Source organism: Carettochelys insculpta, chromosome 9, assembly GCF_033958435.1.
Source record: "Carettochelys insculpta isolate YL-2023 chromosome 9, ASM3395843v1, whole genome shotgun sequence".
In the NCBI taxonomy this organism is placed as follows: Eukaryota; Metazoa; Chordata; order Testudines; family Carettochelyidae; genus Carettochelys; species Carettochelys insculpta.
Window position 1 is genome coordinate 59,642,556 of NC_134145.1, and position 19,832 is coordinate 59,662,387.

Here is a 19,832-nt window from a genome sequence, read left to right on the forward strand (position 1 = left end):
GGGGCTGAGGGTTGTACTGAACCCAGAACCCAGGATTAGTTAGGTGTGCATGGCCTGGGGCACATGGGTAGGAGTAGGAGATCGTCTCCTTCTCAGCCTCCTGTCTCTGCACTGGACACAGGCTGCAGGGAGCATATGGGAGTCAGTCTCCCGCCTTCATTGAGTTAAAGAGACTCTGTCCTGAGTTCTCAGTTCTATTCAGGACCTTCAGAAGCTCTGTGAAAGTGGGTGTAAACTGCATTTAAGCAGCTTTGGTGTGAAGGAGAGGCCTGTTGTCAAACAGCGATACTCCCTGGTGACCTCTCCACTGCAGCACAGTGAACCCAAACAAAACAGCCTCGTGCTAATGCATTGGGCGCAGCTCAGGAGAGGGCCTGGTTTGGCCTCATTGGCCAATCTGAATAAAGTGCAAAACACAAGCAGCAGCAATGGTAAGGAGTAAATTCAGTGTTGGAAAAATCACTTTTAATAATTAAAAGTGTTGTTAGTAACAACAAGTAGGGATGAGATAGAGCCTCTAAGTAGCCGGTGTTTACCCAGGCCCTTCATAAGGAGGGAAAACGTAATGTTTGGAATGTGTGTGGGACCTTTCATCCAAGGACCAGAAAGTGCATTACAAATATTAATGATTTAAGCCCTGTGATAACACCATGAGAGTGAGAAGAGCTCAGTTCCCAGTTTGGTGCTGGTGGGACAACCTCAGGGAAGTTGCAACTCATCCAAGATCACAGAGGAAACGGGTGAGAAGAGAACGTTCCTTTTGCCTCATAGACCAAACTATCCTTCCTCCACATAACGCCAGGGAAGATGAACAGGAGGACTTGATATCACAGTACGTGGCTGTGATTTACTCTGCAAACTTCAAGATGAACTGCAGCAGCTTGCCAGCAATTCTGCTCTCTGCTCTTCCTCCAGTACTCTTTGGTTTCGGACCAATAACCACTAGGAGGTGCAATGGTACCGTGTGCGAAAATAACAGTGAAAGGGGATCCTCAACGAACTTACTGCAGAATGACATTACAGATCCTTGGTAGCTATTTTAGCTGATTCCTCCTCTCCACTCCTGCCAACCTAGGCCTTGTAACAGAAAAGGCCCTCCAAAGGGCATATCACGAAGTCAACGTTCAAAGAAAATGGGCCACTCTTGTACCCCAGAAAATGCTAGAGCAGCTGATGCCTACAGGCAGATGTGCTCCACCCATTCCCTTACTGCCATAAATGCGAGGTGACCTTGGGCATGTGATGGTGACGGTGGGTCATGAGAGATGCTCTAAGGGAAGGAGAGAGGGAGACAAGCATCTCGCACTCCGTGTGAGACCTATTACTTGCACTAATCCCGTACAAGCATGAAATTCACTTCTCTCCTCTGTGCGTGCGCGCGCGCACACGTTCCAAGCTCATGGGGCACAGGAACACTGGGTGTCCTCGGTCAGAGGGAGAGGGACAGCTGCACCACACTGGCTAACAGAGGAGCTGGGCATTCAGGTGGGGCAGGCAGGATCTCGTTGTTACTAATGACAGAGGGAGGAGGTGAGGTCTCAGTCCCTGGGACGAAGGGCCATCAGACCTGCTGCCTCGGAGTACAGTCCAATGACAGGACAGTATGTCTGGTTCTTCTTGTCCAGGTGTGGCTGGTGCTTCTTGTTGCCTCAGAGGCAGGCCCTAGTCCAGCTGCTAGGCCAAAAAGTGAGCCTCTCCCTCAGTGTGGCTGGGCCTGCTTCCATTGATTCCCCTGGCTGACAGGATCTGCTGCATGAAGGAGGTCCTGCTGCAGTGGAGATGGTGGCAAGGGAGCTGCTTCAACCAAAGCATGTCCGATGGGGTTGACCTGGGATTTATAAGTCTTTAAAAAATACTAAAAATCCACCTCCCTCTTTTCACATTGTGGGCAAGGGGAACAGGCACTGGGCGTTTCACAGGGAAGGCACTGAGGTCCTTCCCTTCCCAAAGCCTACCAGCTATTCAGTCACTCCTTCCAGGGACTCCTATGGACCGGTTGCTAGCTCAGAGTAGTAGTATCTTTGTCTTCCCCTTTTCATATTATAAAATATAAATGCATGACAGAAAAGGTCGGGTGGCTGGGGTGGGGAGGGGCAGGTTTCCTGCTGGCTCACAGCCATAGGGACCGTCGTTTCCTTCCCGAGACGTTACGGTGGTTGTAGGGTCGCATCTTCATTTCCACAAAGGGTATGGAGAATTCGTGGCCTTTCCAGTGGAACCAGTTAATTCCCTGAAGGCAGAAAAGAAAGCAAGGCACAAGGCAAACAATAAACAAAATAAAGCAAAACAGGAGGGGGTGGGGGGGTGGCAGAAGAAAAGAAGGAAACAAGTTTGAACTCAGAAGAAAAGTGGGAAGCAAGAAAAGAGCTTGTTTAATGAAGCAGCTTCTGTTACTTCTCTGTGGGCAAGGAATGCGTGAGGTTCCTCTGGCTTGTTACTCCCCCGCTACACTCACAAGTGTGCTACCTCATTCATTTCCCTCCATCTCCTACTCTAGGGGAGGCCAGCCTGTGGCTCTTCAGAAGTTAATACGTGGCTCCTTGCGTAGGTGTCACCTCTGGGCTGGAGCTACAGGCACGACCTTTCCAATGTGCTAGGGGTGCTCGCTGCTCAACCCCCAGCTCTGCCCTCACTCCACCTCTTATGCTCTAGATCCATGGTGTCCAACACGCTAACCACTAGCCACATGCGGCTGTGTGGCTGCCTGAGTGCAGGTAGTTGACTTGAACAATAAATGTATCATCAGAATAATGTGGCTAGTTCTCTTCAGAACTAGTTGGACACCACAGGTCTAGAGGGTGCTTTGTCTTGCAGTGGACGGGACTGGACCTGACGACATCGTGAGGTTCCCTCCAGTTCTATGATTCTGTAATTCCGCAAGTCCCGCCCCTTCCTGCCCCCACCTCTGAGTCTGCCACATCCTCTGTCCTTCCTGCTGCTCTAGGACCTCCTGCATGCAGTGAAACAGCTGACCGCAGTGGGGAGGAGACACAGGGAGGGAGAGGGAAATGCTGGTCAGCAGGAGGTGGGAGCTGATGGGGGCTGCTGAGATATTACTGTGGGTCTTGGCAAGGTACACTGGCAAATTCTGGCTCCTTCTCATGCTCAGGTTGGCCGCCCCTCTCCTGATCGTAAGGGAAGAGATGTTGCTTCAAAATTTCCCTCCTGAAACCAGATCACATTCACCCAGTGTAACAACACAGAGGAGTTCAGGAAAGGCGATGTGGGGCTCTTGGCTAGACATGCCGTCTCTCTGTTGCACGTTTCTGTACTTACCTGGCTGTGCCTGGACTCGCCGTACTTGCCATTGAGGTTGGTCCGGTGGCAGTTCTTGTACCACCAGGCCCCTTTGTATGACATGGCGCAGTTGGTAACGGCAACATCGTTGTCTCTGTCCTTGGTGGAGAACGGACGTCCCTGGTGATAGGTGAGCGAATCCCCTGCAGAAGGAGAGATGCTGTAAGGACAAGCTTGACTCTGTGTTAGGCCTGGCTAGTCCCTCTACAATAAGTAAATTACAGTCATGCAAGAGCATTTGTTCATCCTGCTATTCTTTAGCTCTCCTGCTCAAGGACTTGGCAGAATGCTATAGGAATCAGATTAGTCAGATTTCCTCGCCCCTTACCACTAGATTCACAAGGTCTTCTGCTGACACTATGGGGCAGAGATGGCTGTATCAAAATCTAGATCCTTGGATCTCAACCCCTCTGGGCTTTGGGGACGGTAAAAACACTCTGCCAGGCCCAGGCTCTCAATGTTGTGGCTTTAAATAAGGCAAATTCCTGGATCTAGAGACCCTGGACCTGGAAATCTAGATATGGATGTGTAGGGAGAGCCCATCTGCTCTGATGGAGCATTTGTTTCCTCTCTTTGGCCAAAGAGATCATTTGCTCTCCCTAAACATGGGTCTTTTTCAACCCGGGGCCTGACTGGCTCAATAAATTAATACGGTAATTCGAGATAATCCTGGGATGGAAAGTTTTTGGGCTGTTCAAACACAGGGAGGTGGTTTGGCTTGTTGTAAGCAGGTGTCGGCTGCAGACTTTGCATCCTGATGTGAACTTTCTTGTACTTGGGAGAGTTTCTAATCCAGAGATTTGGGGTTGGGCCCATCTTCTGCCTCACCTCTGTGTTTCCAAAGTAAACCTAAATACATGATGGGCAATAAGAAGTGAATGAAGTCTGTGAAATACACCCAAAAGAAGGCCAGAGAGACCAGAAAATATTCATTGTGCACAGTACTGAAAAAAGATCACACAGAAGCGTGTATGTGCACACACCCAGGTAGACATAGGAAAACCCAGGGAAATATATTGCCGAGGAAATCTTTATTCTTCTTTCTGGGGGCAAAGAGGGGGTTCCTCTTGGTGTCATAATTAACTGCAGATAAGGGTTTGAAGCACAAAGGGATTATTGTGTTATCATTCAGCTGGTTCAGGGACAGGAGAGGGAGCATCAGACTGTGATACAAAGGCCAGGATCCTCAAAGATACTGATGTGCCTAATTCCCCTTGATTTCAATGGGAATTAGGTGCCGCATTGCCTCTGAGCCATCAGAATTGCTGTGCAGTGTCAAAAATAATGGTTCGTCTCGTCCACTGTCTTTCCTTTCCTAGGATTTAATGTCTTGGAGGCATGGACAATTATGCATCACAGCTATGGTGGAGGGATTTTTTGCTAGGCCCAAGCAGAGCGTGGCTGGGTGTTTAATGGTCATTAGATGTTTTTACCCAAGCTAGCATAGCTACATCCTGCCCCCCTTGCCCAATCTTGGGCCCAGGACCACAGGGTTCCCATTCCTGTAACCCCTCACAGCTTTCACCCAGCAGTTGATTGAGTGGAGAAGCCACAAAACCTGATGCTAGATCACAGAGGCCTGCCCTGACTGCTGTTTGGAGGAATACCGGAAGCTCAGATTGGTCAAGGCATGTTATTTAAAGCCAAGGAGAGGCGCAGGAAACTGTCTGCACAACTAGGCCTTAAGCGGCTGCTTCTGGGATCTCTTGCCCAGTGCTGTAGCAGTTGAGCTGCTTGCTTCCTGGTGACCAGGGTCATGCCTGACCCGTCTGGATTGGTGTATCTGGCTCCTGCCTGGTTCCTGGTAACCCAAACATGACCTTCTGGAAATAGGTTGTTAACCACTAAACCTGGCTGCCTCAGTCTGTGCCTGACAACCGTGGCTAGTTGGTCACTGGAATGTCGAGCGTTAGTTGTGGAAGCGAATTCTCTCTCCCTCTGGCAGGTATTGCAAAGTTGGAACATTGCCCTGCCAACACTGTGCTGGGGGCAGATGAGCATTTCTGTCTCATGAAAGAACAGGGGCCGTGGTAACGCTCCAGCAAAAGCAGCAAGTGTTTGGCATGTCTACCACAGTGCTGTATGGGTGACTTCAGCTTTTCAGTTCATATGGAAGCGTGACCTTCACAGGCTGATGTGCTGTTATTGTGGTGCAAGGCACTAGCTCTCATAATGGATCCAATTAGCTGACCAGCAATGGGTGTTTTATAGTATGGCTCGTTCCCAATGGAAAATTCCATGGGCTCATTAAATATGTGTAACGCCGGCAGACCTAGGTAGTACCCAGAGGCACTGAGACCTCATCTGGGGTGAGTGAAGTCTCTGGGTACTACATATGTGCCTCCTGCAGTACGTCTACACGTGAAGCCTACATCGAAGTAGCCTATTTCGATGTGGCGACATCGAAATAGGCTATTTCGATGAATAACGTCTACACGTCCTCCAGGGCCGGCAACGTCGATGTTCAACATCGACGTTGCGCAGCACCACATCGAAATAGGCGCTGCGAGGGAACGTCTACACGCCACAGTCGCACACATCGAAATAAGGATGCCAGGCACAGCTGCAGACAGGGTCACAGGGCGGACTCAACAGCAAGCCGCTCCCTTAAAGGGCCCCTCCCAGACACAGTTGCACTAAACAACACAAGATACACAGAGCCGACAACTGGTTGCAGACCCTCTGCCTGCAGCATGGATGCCCAGCTGCCGCAGCAGCAGCCAGAAGCCCTGGGCTAAAGGCTGCTGCACACGGTGACCATAGAGCCCCGCAGGGGCTGGAGAGAGAGCATCTCTCAACCCCCCAGCTGATGGCTGCCATGGAGGACCCCACAATTTCGACGTTGCGGGACACGGATCGTCTACACGGTCCCTACTTCGACGTTGAACGTGGAAGTAGGGCGCTATTCCGATCCCCTCATGAGGTTAGCGACTTCGACGTCTCGCCGCCTAACGTCGAAGTTAACTTCGAAATAGCGCCCGACGCGTGTAGCCGCGACGGGTGCTATTTCGAAGTTAGTGCCGCTACTTCGAAGTAGCGTGCACGTGTAGACACAGCCCTGGTGATTTTTATGCTGATTTATCAGATAACCCACAAGGAAGCAGAGACAACTGAGGGCCTCTCTTTGGACAGTAGCATCCAGGAAGGGAATTAATCCTTTGGGTACTGGGATTTCCTTACATTGCTCAAGCTTAGGCCCTGCAAGCATTTGAGACCCACCAGTCCTGAAGTGTTTGTTAGTAAGAGTGTGTACCGGAAGTGCCATTGTAGTCTCCTATCCTGAGCTTGTACAGGCTCCTGGCATCACTAAGGGAGAACTTGTCGTAATAGGCGTAAGTCGCCTCTTGGCCATCTCGCATGTCTATCCGTAGCTCATAGCGTCCCTGTGATGTGATCTTGTGAATGTTGTCCAGCCCTGCAGAGAAAAACGCTGGGTTTAGGAGAGACACGGCAAATCTGGGAGCAAAATGGAAAGAGATTCGGGGCTCGGTGAAAATCCCCGGAAAGCAAATGCAGAGGAGGAGAATCAAGTGCTTTGAAGAAAAGCCACACTCTCTCCATTCATATCTCAGCCCTTCGGGACTGAATCTGGACTCTACGCTTACGTACAGAACAGAACATTGTCATGTGCTTATTAGAGATGGGCTCCAGCCATTGAAATCGGGTCTGGCCCCGATTTCTAGCATCACTAAGTCTGGAACTTTGGCTCTAGAGTTTGTAATTAGGGGCCATTTGCAAAATCCAAACCTGGCTTCTGATGCCAAGCATCTTAAATATGGAGGGCATTTACAAGCTGGTCCCAGCTCCAGTGTGTATACATACTAGTCCTGCCCCTGTGTGACAGCATTCTGAGTGTGAATAATGCTAAATCATCAATACATTTCCTCAGGTGAATATTCTCAGTCATTAAAGTCAGGGAGGAGCAAGGGTAGCAACAGCCATCCATGGAGGGGATTGTTGCGCGCACTCCATTCACGCAGAGGTTTGCCGACGCCTTGTCCGCTCATTCCTCAGCTTTCATTGTTCTATGCCTGTGTCTCTTCTGAGAAGAAATTGCCTATCATGTTAAGTTGCAAAGTGTATTTATCATGTGGCCAAAACCTTCCGGGGAACTGGACAAAATGCTGAGCCCCATTCCTTTTGTGACCTAAGGAGATTTGAAACCTGGTCTCTGCAGGTGAAAGGCTGGTGGAAAAAAAGGCTGTTGTGCTGCCTAAAAAATCAAAACTGCTACACCTTTGTGGTTTTCCTTTTATGTCACGTTTCCTCCCACGTGACACCTCATTAATGACATGAGCACAGACAGAACAAAGGAGGAGACACCATGGTGAGGAAAGACAGATCGGCAGGGGAGAGACGGACAGAGAACCTTGCTAATGATACGCAGACACAGAGAGATGGAAATTAAACTTGCAGAGATAAAAGCCGAATTCAAAGATGCAAAGCGTCCAATGATCACAGCCAGGCTGACAGTGTTGGTGACAGACAAAGAGGTGAGGGCATTACCCAGCCAAAACTCATCCTCTAGGTTTCCAAAGCCAGCGCGGTAATCTGCCCACTTTCGAAAGAAGTCGGTCAGCCCATTCTGCCGTCTCTGGAACACCTACAAAGGGAGAAGCCATGAAAGCTACATGGAAGAATATTTGCTTTCTGCAGAAATGATGACAGATCATAGCCAAATGGGCTTTGTTATATGTGAAATTAAAAGATAGTGCTTGTCCTTTTCTATACCACCCGTCAAGTGAAGTGCCTGACTAGTTAATATACGAATTCTCACTACAGTCCTGGAAGTTGGAGATTGACAGATGCTCACAACAAATCAGTCACAGAGCTGGGAACAGAATCCTGTTTTCCAGGCCCCTGCTCTAACCGATGGACAACACTACCCCTTTTCAGCATGCGATGTTGGGTTTTAAACTGTTGTATCCGTAATCCCTGCAGCATGAAATCAGCTGTGAGGCTTGGAAGTAGAATGAGAAAGCAGGTAAAAGGCTTTGGTGAAAGAACCCACACCAGCAGTGTTAGGAATTTGTTCGTTGTTCTAGGACATCCTTTTTGTGATAGCGTCTGTCTGTACATCATGATGTGTGAAAGAGAGAGTGTGACCACACAGTTCATTTGGGACAGCAAAGCATTCCCTGGTTTTTGTGCCAGCCCACTGGAAAAATGAAGCTGTATTTATGTAATTCAGCTAAGTGGCCAAAAGCACTTTACGAAGTCACTCTAGCTGATGGCTGACACCACCGTCTGGTGAGCCCTGCGAATGCAAAGCAGTTCCTTTGAAAGCTGGGGTCTATTTATTTTCATGTATAGGACAATGTATCAGTTTCAGCTTCAGGCTACACTTTGCCTCCAGAAGGAGTGGCAAACGTTTCCAATCGGTCAAAGGGAATTTCTCCGAGTGCAGCTGCTATTAATAGCTCAGGACTTTAAGAAGGGAAAAATGAAGTAGATGCTACAGAGCCTCTTTTGGTGCATTGCTTTGCTGCCTTTCATAGCGGTGTTGGCCAGAACTCATTTAGTACGAACCTGCAGCGTTTCTCTGTTCTGCCTTATGGCTACGTGTTCCGGGGTTGTGGTCTCATGAGAACTCAAAACGCAGCAGCATTAGGCTTGGTTTGTTCTTCCGTGGGAGATGTGAGGGATAAACCCCATTGCTACAGGCAGTTGTACTGGTTTTTCGGGCACTATTACGGTGTCCATTGTACCGTGCTCTAGCAGACAGCTGGAACCACTGTGCTGCTGGAGGTGCTACAGGTCCTATGGCATGTTTTGGCCTGGCTTTTTTTTAAGCCCTGTCCTTGCACAGAAGGAGGGAGGGCTGGAGCAGTTCTTATAGTGGGGGTGCTGGGGGCCCCTGAACCACACTGTAAATTTTATCTATGATGGAAATCACTTCAGCTCAGCACCCTTAATTCCAGCACCTCCGACGGGGGTGGCGTAGGGCTGCAGTACCTGGGGCTTGGGCGCATTGTGGCTCAAAGGAGGCCAAGCACCGAGAAGGCGTGTGGCATGCTTTATATTGTTGACGTGCCCCATCCTGTGCTTCTTGGGGGTGGCTGTGAGCTGGGAACTCTCCCTGCAATCAGAAGAGCATGGGGACTTAGATGATGGCCAGACTTCAAGGAATAGGGCGGATTCTTGCCCCATTGCCCCACTTCGCACAAGCACTCGAAGGCCAGCTGCTGTCTAACCCTGAGATAGTGATTTTGAACCACTGGCGTCCCACCGAAATTGCAGGCTGCCTAGCTGGTTCATCCCTTGACTTTGTTTAGGGTAAATCTTTCCTTCCTCCCTGGAACTGTTGCTGTGCGCTGCCTAACAGCTGCTGCGTTCTGCCCCAGAGGTGGCTGCCTGGCTTTTGTGAATGATGTAGCCTCATCTCCCCATCCGGTGTCTAAGCACTGTGTGCAGATCCTTGGGAATAGAAGGATGGTGCTGGGAAATAGAACACCATCAGAAGAGCTGTGCATAGTAGTGATGTTTCCATGTGCTGGTTTTTTTACCCTTTCAAAATGCTTCTCCCTTGAATTTTATTTCAGTTCCATTAAATAAAATTTGAATGTTAAAAAAGTCTAAATCTTTTGAATTCAGGCCAAATGAACTATTTTGCCCATTCCAACAAAAATTTGCACCCTATTTCAGTCAATCCAAACCTGTAATTTTTCAAGGGAGGGGGAAATGTTTTTGTCCTAAAATTATGCCCCAGCTGTAGTTGTTCTGGTGAATTATACACGGAGGCTTACAATCCATCCTCCCCCGTCCGTGGTCATGTCACAGTACACCTGCACTCGCTGGCTGAGGTCCCCGTTGATGGAGATGGTGTAGATTCCACTCATGGTGTCGCCGTTCATCAAATGCTGGGCACAGTCCTGAGGATTAACGAACACACGGCCTCCTGGGAAATTAGAGAGGCAAAGCTTCAAAGCGGGCACAGCACCTCCTGATACCTATCATGAATCAGCCTAATAAATTGGGGTAACTTCATCCAGTGCATAAGCTATCATGTGGCTTATGTCAAGAAGTCTTCCTACATCATGCCATAATAAACTCACTGCTTGTACAGGCTGAACCTCTCTAGTTCGGCACACTCTGGTCTGGCAACATCTGTAATCCGGCATAATGTTAGTTACCTGGACGACCACTTATCATGGATGTGGCCAAGTTTTCTGTGGTCCCATAAAGTTTGTTTACAGCCACCAGTCCTGGCTCTCAGGGTTCTGTGTTGTTATTTAGCTGTAATTTACCCCTAAATGTCACCTAAGAGCCCAGTAAGCAGTGGAAGTGTTGGTAATGTGCTAGACAATATTGACCTCCTGTGGCCTGGCAAATTCTCTCATTCAGGACTGGTCAGATCCTGAGGGTACTGAACTAGAGAGGTTCAACCTGTACTAATTAACTCATCATAAACCACAAGGTGTAATGGCATGACACTCAAGTAACTCTACTGGGTACAATGAATGGGAGTGCCACACCTTGTGATAGTTTTCCACGTATTTTGTGAAATTAATTGTTCCTAATATGCACAGATTGTTTGGGGAATGCTCATGTTTTCTTCAAGATGAGTTCTACAAACGTGTAGCCAGACTGACTTCAGTGGAGTTACTACACCCATGTAAGTGACAGGACAATCCAGTCTACGCAGGGCTTATCTTCATTAGAAATTTGGCAGGGTGTGCTCGTGACTGGGCAGGCAGGGTATTGAACACAACTGGTCCATGTCTAGAATCAGAAGATTGGAAGAAACCTCAGGAGGTCATCCAGTCACACTCCCTACTCAAAGCAGAACCAACACTAATTAAACTATCCCAGCCAGGGCTTTGTCAAGATGGGACTTAAGAACCACTCGGGATGGAGATTCTACCACCTATCCTGCTAACGCACTCCAGTTCTTCACTACTGTCCTGGTGAGATAGTTTTTCTTAATATCCCATCTAGACCTCCCCCACTGTAACTTGAGACCATTACTCATCGGTCTTTCATCTGTGCATCTATGCAGGGTGCAGTCATGGTCAGCAGTACAGCAGGTAACAAGGTTCTTCATGGTCATTGTAGCTTGATGCAATTTTCTAATGAAGACAGTGCTCACAGTGATTGGCTTGAGGTCATAGGTAACCTGTTCTGTATGATAGCAACAGGCCTGCAGTCTCAGGAACATGCGTCTGAGGTTGAGCTCCCAAGAACTGCACACTGACTCAGCAGTAGCTTAGAGTTGCATGGATTTACATTTTTTATATAAGAGGAGGAATTTTCCCTGTCCAGTGGAGTTATTTGTGATCTAGTGATCAGCTGCAAGAAGAACAAGGCTCGTTGGCCACAGCTGTCATCATCTTCAGTGAAAAATAGTGATTATAGTGGCACTGTTCATATGCAGAGTGAAGGCCAAATTCAGTTTTCATTCATGCCAGGTGTAAATACAGAGTAACTCCCTGAAAATCAGCAGACTTATGCTAGTTTACACCAGTGTGTCTGGGAGGAGAAGCTGGACCACAGCACAGACTTGCGGGGAAATCTTTGGCTCAGTTTCAGCAATGGCTTACATGACAGGGTCGTTTACACAAGAAACGGGAGTAAGATGCACCTACTGGGCGTGCAATGCCTTTGTAAATTTAACATTAAAGGGGTTGGATTAAAAAGTGGGAAGGCATTCACAAACCCCTGGTTTTGTTATTTTTCTTCCAACTCTTCCCAACCCGTTCTTGCTGCATAAATAGCCACAGGATTTCATTTGGTTGAAGGGCCCTTATTTTACTCTCTCTGTGCTTTTGAACACGAGACCTAGTGAGAGGTTTGTCTCTGATACCACTAAAAATGAAATGAAATCTGCTTCAAAGACCAATACTTTATGTTCAGATCTTTAAAATCGAAGCTGACTTTGAAAGAAATTTGAAACTACAAATGATAAATAGCGTATCGACCTTTTTTCTCTGTACAATTTGTGCACAATTCCCCTGTGTGGAAACATGAGAGACAATGGACCAGACTGCTATTAGTGTGCCAGAATGAATGAAAGAGCCCTGTTATGTGTTATGAACACAAAGAAGCAAAACATCTTGAATAAAGGTGTTTTTTTAAAACAATCTATTATTCTCTGGTAAGCGCCCAGATGTATTGCTAGAATAAATGGACTGCCATGCCCTGGGTCTTAGACAAGTGAATGGTGGAAGCAACCTAGTCTACAGATCTCATTGTTCGGCTCCAGAGGCTTCTGTTTCATAGCTATATTAGAAAAGAAATGGGTTTATTGTGCTTGTTACACACGTCTATTTTCACTTATACCTGCTTCTAACATGTCGCTCGGGGGAGAAGTCATCTCCAGTACACACTCTCTAACTCTCTATAGGGCCAGATCCTCACCTGCTGTCACCCTCACCATAATCTCCCATGTCAGTGGAGCCTGGCTAATTTACACCACCTGGGGATTTGGCCCTATTTGTTTTCATCCTGAACTCAAGTTCATCCCCAGTAAGTGTAACTATTTTTTTCTATCCCCTACAGCATATGCAGGAGTAGCATAGCCAGCCCTGATGTATAGATACATCAGAAAAGTAGGTTTTTTGTTGTTGTTGTTGCTAGCTTCTGTTATCACATAAAAGCAGGCGACAAGGCCTTTCCGTGTGCCTTGACTGGTGTGTATGTCTGCTGCGGATTTAAAAGGAGCCCTTTTAATCTAACCATGAGTACAGAGGAAGAGATTTCAGCACTGTGGAGTGGACAGCATCTTCAAACGGTTTTTTTTTGTCATCTTTCTTGAAGAGCCGAGGTGCAGCTGTAATTGGATTCAGCTCGGCACAACGCGCTTCGTGCCCCTTGAGTGCTGCTCTCTGAATAAGCTGTCCACCTCTGGCTGCTGTACTTGGACCACGTTTTTAACAGGAGTGTTTAGGACATGCGGTGTTTCAGCACAGGCTGCTCCTTGTGAGGGCTCTGGCAATAGGGCCGCGGGGACTGTGCGTCTTTCCATCCACTTAATGGAACAACCATTCTGTTAGGGGAGAATATTTATTGCATCTGACTGCTCTACAGAAGAGGCACGCAGGACTTTCTGGTGGTCACAATATCCTGGGGACGGATTCTGGCCTCACATGGGTTGTATATCATGATCATTCTATCAAAATCGGCAGAGTTGTTCCTGAGCTCAGGCAGGAGGAGATCAGAAGCAGGTGCACTGCATTTCAAGACCATCATGTAGTCCATCCCCAGCTTATCACGAAACTATTCTCTGCCCTGACTTTCCTCGTTCTTTGAAGCAGAGGCAAGAATGAGGTAAAAGGACCAGTTTGAAATGGGCAACCTCTGTATGAGACATGGGGCCTGGATTCAAATACCCTCTATCCATGGTAGGGTCCAAACCTGGATCCCATCTCTGCTCTATGCCCTACATAGGGAGAAGAGAAGGTAATTCCTGAGGGAGTGAACACTGAAGCAGCACACGAGTCTTGTATTTGGGTGAGCTGAGGGGCAGCGGGGCCACACCCCTGGAACATGAGCAAGCTTGGGGTGAGGGCAGGAGTTGTCTTCTTGAGTGCTAAGTGGTGACAGACAATCTCCTTGAGAGACTCAGGGGAGGTTGTGATGGGTGCAATGTCGGATGAGGAGAGGGGATGACCTCCTGACCTGTCGTGAAGCTGGTGGAGGTGAATCCACTTCTCATTGAGTCCTGGGCTGCCTGCAAGCGTACGGTGTACTCCGTGGTCTCCAAAAGCCCTTCCAGGCGGATCCACGTGTCCTCGGCATCTACTATCAGCTCCTAGATGCGGGTCATAAAAGGAAGTGGAAGCTAAGAGCAAGCGACTAAGCAAGCTACAGGGAACCCAGGCAGCAAGTAAAGAGGGAGCAGAAGCCAGAAGCTGTCTGACTGGCGATCTGGAAGCTGATTCTGCCAGTAAGCGCTCAGCACTCCTGGTCGCTAGCTAAGTATCACCACCCCCCTCTTCCCAAGGAGCAAACAGGGAAAGAGACTTATCTAAAACAGCGTGTCAGAGCTTAGACTCCACATTGCCTGACCCACCAGCTTGAGCCATTCCTCCATGTGGCCTCTTCCAAGTTTGGCTTAGGCTGACTAGCCAGAGCAACTTCTCGAGAACAGGGTCTCATGTGCAGATGCAATTTATGGGCCTGATGGACATGCATAACTGATTCCCCTAGGCTCCGGGAACAGGCTGTGGAACCTTATTAGAAGGTGACTGAGGTGTTTTGTGGAAAATTGGTTATGTTCAAAAAAACCTTTGGATCCCTAATCATGTTGTGTGAAATTCAGCCCTTGGCAGAGATCTGGGTACCACTTATCCTACCGGCAGTGGTGATGGAGTTAAGTGGTACATAGGTCATTTCCCATTCCTCTGCACAGTGGTGTATTTCACTCCTGCCTGCTGATCCAAAACCCACAACTGTACACTCTTTACTGTACCTGATAGGACCTGAATCAGGAAGATGTCTTTCCATTGAAACAGGGCAGCCCTGGCATCCGAAGCAGCCTGAAGAGTGGAGCTGGTTCCTCCTTTTGTTAGCTAACTCCTTGCACATATTCTCTGTTGTTTTAATCTAGCTGGTCTTCAGCCAGATCACATGGCTGTTATTGAATCCCTTGCTGAAATGCCAATATCTCATGTCCTGTGCAAACCAGCACTCCTGGCAAGGGAAACTACTGGGCCTGTTTGCAATGACCTATTTTGGATAAACTAATGTTCATCGGCAGGTTTCTCCCCCATAGTCAGATAGCGGCACGCTCACTTAATGTTCAGATGCACTGTGCTGTAGGGTGAATTAGTAACTGTACCTGCATCTCTCTTTCTTTTGCCACATTAACTTCCCTTCATTGCTCAGGCATCTTTCTCCTGGCTCCAGTGACTCATGGTCAGAGGTTCTGAAACGTTCTTTAATTCTGCCAAACCTCACAGGTGCATCTTGCCCCTTTTGACCTGCAGATGTGGGCACTGAGTTTTTTTCGCTCCATCTCCAGGCTTCCCACCTGGACTGGGGTCTCTCCAAGCATTGTCGAATAGCAGTGTCTCTGAACAAACTTGTGTCTGTCCTCTGGGTCAGCCTGAGCCCCATTGTTTCTGAAAAACCCTTGGAAACGTTGTCCTTCCCCCGGTGACTTGGAAGGCCTCATGTATGAGTTTCCACCCACCACTCCCATCACTGATTCCTGGGATAGCACGATCCCCATTATCAGTGAAAACTCACCTTTCGGCTTCCATCGGTCGATCTGTAGGTCATGATGTAGTTCTCGATCTTTGCCATTGGCGGTTGCCAGGAAAGGAGGGCACTCCGGCGGGTGACCTCGCTGGCAGTCAGGTTAGTCGGGGGATCCAGAACTGCAAAGGAAGAGAGGAACCCAGGGAATGGGGAGCCGGACACCCTAGCATAACTGTACCAGCTGAGTGACACAGCAAGTTGACAGGAGTGCTGCATGAACCCCAGAAGCTCTCCAGACCAGATTGCCCATTCCTAGCTGGGAGTGCCACTTTACAGGGCACTTGGAACCACATAAACATTCTCAACATGTTCTCATTTTGTAATGCGATTGCTCTAAACTGCGTGAAGCATAGTATCTGTCAAGTAGCTATTTAGTATTGTGATGGATTCAGTTCTCCCAGAATAAACTCTGGATATACAGCCTTACAAGAACCCGGTCTGATAACGCTCTCCTCTTGAAGCCATCAGGACATCTAATCTAGGGGGATCAGCAGACAGGAACTGCTGCGTGTTTGAAGAGTGTCTGGCTGCACCTGACGGTTCACGTGTATTGTTATATTCTGGTTCCTATACCAAGCCTGTCGTCTTCATGTGACATGCCATTCCAAGTGCTTTAGGCATATGTCCTCATGATATGCATGCCGGAACTGGAGTATGCTTAATGTAAGACGGCTCATGTGAGATATCCCTGGCAAGGTTTTGATTTACTGAATATGCTTATCCCGTTGGTGTGTAGGCATCACTTCTGTTTCTGCAGTCGGGAACATATGTCTCGCACTGCAGAGTTACTTCAAAATAACAGACGTTATTTCAAAATAACTTAGCAAGCGTCTACACTATGTACACAACAATCAGAGAGGTAGCCATGTTAGTCTGTAGCTTTGAGAACAAAAAAAAGTCTTGTGGCACCTTATAGATTAACTTTATAGATTTGGACACGCTATGCACACACTCTTTCAAAATAAATTTGAAATAGAGGGTGCGTTATTTCAAAACCAGCAAACCTCATTGCAGGGGTAATGGCACCTATTTTGAAATAGGCACTGTTAAGACACAGAATAGTGCTGTTTCAAAATAAGCCATAATCGTGTCCAATGGCGCTGTATCGAAATAGCACGATGCAGCCGTACGTGCCATTTTCAAAATAGGTGGGTGCTATTTCAATATGCTTTTTTTGTGTATAGCTCTGTTATGCTGAAATAAGCTATTTCAAAATAGCTGTTTTGGAATGTCGTATTTCAAAGTAACTCTGTAGTGTACACATAGCCTGGAAGAGCTTAATCTTCCTGCGAATGAGGGCAAGGGGATCAGCCTGTGAAAAATGGTGCCAGGGGCCCTACTGAGACATGTGACCATGTCACATGATACTTGAAAATGCCTGGAGACAAAAGGACTGCAATTGAAGGGGCTGGGGAGGTGGGGAGGGACTGATGGATCTAGGCCAAGAGGCACCTGGCTTATGAAGGAGTTTATCTGAAATAATAAGTAGGGTGAGAATTCATTATTGGTGACCAATTTTTATATGACGCTAGCTTTCTTCTTTGGCCCAGCCCCTTTCTTCCTTGGCCCCTCCCCTTCTGGTGATGTGGAATAGGGCCCCCCCTCCCACTTTGCTCCAGGACCTCGGTGGCTGTTGGTCCTGCTGCACCTGGTTTCTGGGCACTTACGCGCTCCCTGGGCACATCCAGCAAGTTGTTCAGCAACCTACTTGGTTTGAGTTCCCCTGCTGCACAGAACAAACCCCGCGAAGGACACCTGGTTGGAGAAGGGGAGGAGTTACCCTACGTACGCGTTGTAAAGTTGGTGCTGATGGTACTGCTCGTCAGAGGCCCGTTGGTGGCATACATGGTGACCATGTAGCTGGTACTGGGCAGCAGGTTCATCAGCTGGTACTCTCGGTTGGCCCCATCCACTAGAATGGTCTCCCCTGCAACTGAAATCAGATGGAGCCGGCTTGGAGTGAATACGGAGGGAGCCCTTCTGCTGCGAAAACAGGACTAGGAAAGACCCCTTGGAAGCAAAAGCCTATTGTGGGGGATTGCAGCAGGTGGGATTTTACCATGCCACTGGCATGTCTCCTTCCCTCCGACTGCAGAGCAGTGAGGATGGACTGTGCCCATGCCCCAGGCTAGCCCCTGGTCTCTGCATGGCTCTTAGCCCCAGGTCTCACAGCAACTTACAAAGAGTGCATGAGTAACGCTCCCCGTTTCACAGACAGGGAGACGGGCTTGGAGAGTGACCTGCACAAGGTCACAAAGCAAGTCGTGAGGGTGAGAACCCAGCTCCCTCCCCGCCAGGCCAGGCAGCCGTCTTACTTGCTGCTAACTTGTGACCTCGCTGCCCTGCACCCCTGAAGCAGAGCAGTTCTGCCTGGTGCGGGAGCCGGCGTGGGCGGGAGGGGGCTCAAAGCAAGCGCTGGGAAGAAATGTCAGTTTGGCAGCTGGGCAGGGAGCTGCACTGACGTTGGTGGGGTCATCAGTCCTGCAGCAGTGCAGGGAGCCCTGCGGGGGCCGGTGACACCTGATTCCCTGCCTCAGGAGGGAACCAATGGGCAGTGGAGTGGCCACCACCTGCATGGCCCATGGCTTGTCCTGGCTGAGGCCTCTGCTGCATTGGGCCAGGATCTCTGTCTCCCCAGCACCTTGTGTTATGGCTATGTGGGGAGCCCCTTGGAGCCCAGCTGTCAACCCTGGGTCCCCCTGCAGCTTCCCCTTTATTTCCCTCCACTGCAACAATAACAATATTTAAAAATTGCGGGAGGGGAAATTAACAATAAAAATCCATATTGTTGAGATTGGAAAAGAAAATAGATGTCTGCCAGCCCTAATCGTAAGGGACTCCTGCTTTGCCCATCAACTTCCTCTTCTGCAGACATGTTTTTCCCTTTTCAGTCTAGCTTTGGGGAGCTGGACCAGCTGTGAGGTTGTCCAGGGCTCATATTTCTGGCTCAGCCTCTGGATTCCTTCTTCTTAGAGGGCTGGGACCGTGGTGGAGGGGACAGTCCCTGCTGGTACGCTGTTGGGGCACCTCTGTCTGGCTTGAGGGGACACTCAGGCAGCCGTGTCTGGTGTGAAGCTCGTGTGAAAGAGTGACCCTGATCGTAGTTAAGCAGGAATGGCCATTGATATGAAATCAGGGCATGGCTGGCCCCTCTGCCATCCCGCCCCAGCTGTTCTGGGCTTTGCCCACCAGTTCAGAGAGCATCATCCACCTTCCCATTTCCTGTAATTTCCCCCTTTTAAACTAGCTACCCATGTTGGTCGGGGGGGGGAGGGTATATGAACTAATGCCTTTCTGGTCCAGCTAAAGCAATTAAGCTAATGGCACTAAAGCTACACACGGATCTTGCCGCTTTACAGCCTGGAGACAAACCCAATCAGCTTCCTGGCTCCCCCAACATACGCGTGTAGTGCGTTAGCACGATGACGTAGTTCTCAACTTCGGAAAGAGGTGGGGTCCACTGAAGCAGAGCGTCTGTTGGGGTGACGTTGGTGGCTGTCAGATCCAGAGGGTGCTCCATGGCTGAGAAGGAACCAGAAATTCATCAGGTGAAGGGAGTGAAGAGTCTTTCTTGGGGGGCAAGGGAGTGGGGTGAACGTCAGTTTAAATCCCAGGAAAAACTCAGGAACAGTAGGACGGTGGAGCAGACTGCCTGGGGAAGGCTGCTTTGCCAAAGGAGGCGCGCTAGCCATCTGTCTTGGAGGTTGCAGACACAACAAAGCCTGCTTCTTGGCAGGGGGTTAGATTCAATGACCCTGGCAGTCCCTTCCAACCCACTCATGCTATGAGTCTAAAACCATTCCATATGGGTTCAGTAGCTTCTGTTCCTGCTAGGGAAGTTACTTTTTAATCCACAGGGCAGTTTTTTAATGCTGTGGCTAACTCTGTGGGTAGAAAACACTTGAAGGAGGTGAAATTCCTGCTGTTATTGCCTGCAGACAATCTGCAGCTCCCTATGTGCCTGTGGCAAGGGTGGATTCTTCCCAGAACAGCTGGTTCTGGCGGTTGATCCTTTCTTGGCTAATGCTATGACATTTCCTCCAAGTACTCTCTATCACAACCTGCCCTCTGGTCCCCTCTGCACCAAGGAAGGCAGACATTGGTTGGACATATTTAAGATGTCCAGCTTGGGCCCACAGGAGTCTGGTTTGCTGCGTGGAGTTTGAATCTGGCTGGCATCTGGGTTCCCACTATTTTCTTCCATCTGTGTGCAGAATAAATTTTACATGTCCTGAGGATGTGCGGATGGGCACCACCAGTAAAAACACACACTGCCGGCTCTGCTAATCAGCTGGACAGCACCTGCATCTCTCCTGGGCAGCTGCCCAAGCGCT

The 19,832-nt window shown here is 48.9% G+C and overlaps 1 protein-coding gene across 1 annotated transcript in view; it reads right to left on the reverse strand.

The window, feature by feature from the left end:
• Positions 1-2,110: 2,110 nt before the first annotated feature.
• Positions 2,111-19,832, reverse strand: part of TNR (tenascin R) — a 133,565-nt gene continuing 115,843 nt past the window's right edge. The window contains exons 14-22 of the mRNA XM_075002332.1: positions 18,901-19,020; positions 17,288-17,431; positions 15,487-15,617; positions 13,915-14,047; positions 10,044-10,195; positions 7,804-7,900; positions 6,551-6,712; positions 3,277-3,440; positions 2,111-2,230 (exon numbers count right to left, since the gene is read on the reverse strand). Coding sequence (XP_074858433.1) covers positions 2,111-2,230; positions 3,277-3,440; positions 6,551-6,712; positions 7,804-7,900; positions 10,044-10,195; positions 13,915-14,047; positions 15,487-15,617; positions 17,288-17,431; positions 18,901-19,020 — 1,223 coding nt within the window. The remainder of the gene's footprint in view (positions 2,231-3,276; positions 3,441-6,550; positions 6,713-7,803; positions 7,901-10,043; positions 10,196-13,914; positions 14,048-15,486; positions 15,618-17,287; positions 17,432-18,900; positions 19,021-19,832) is intronic.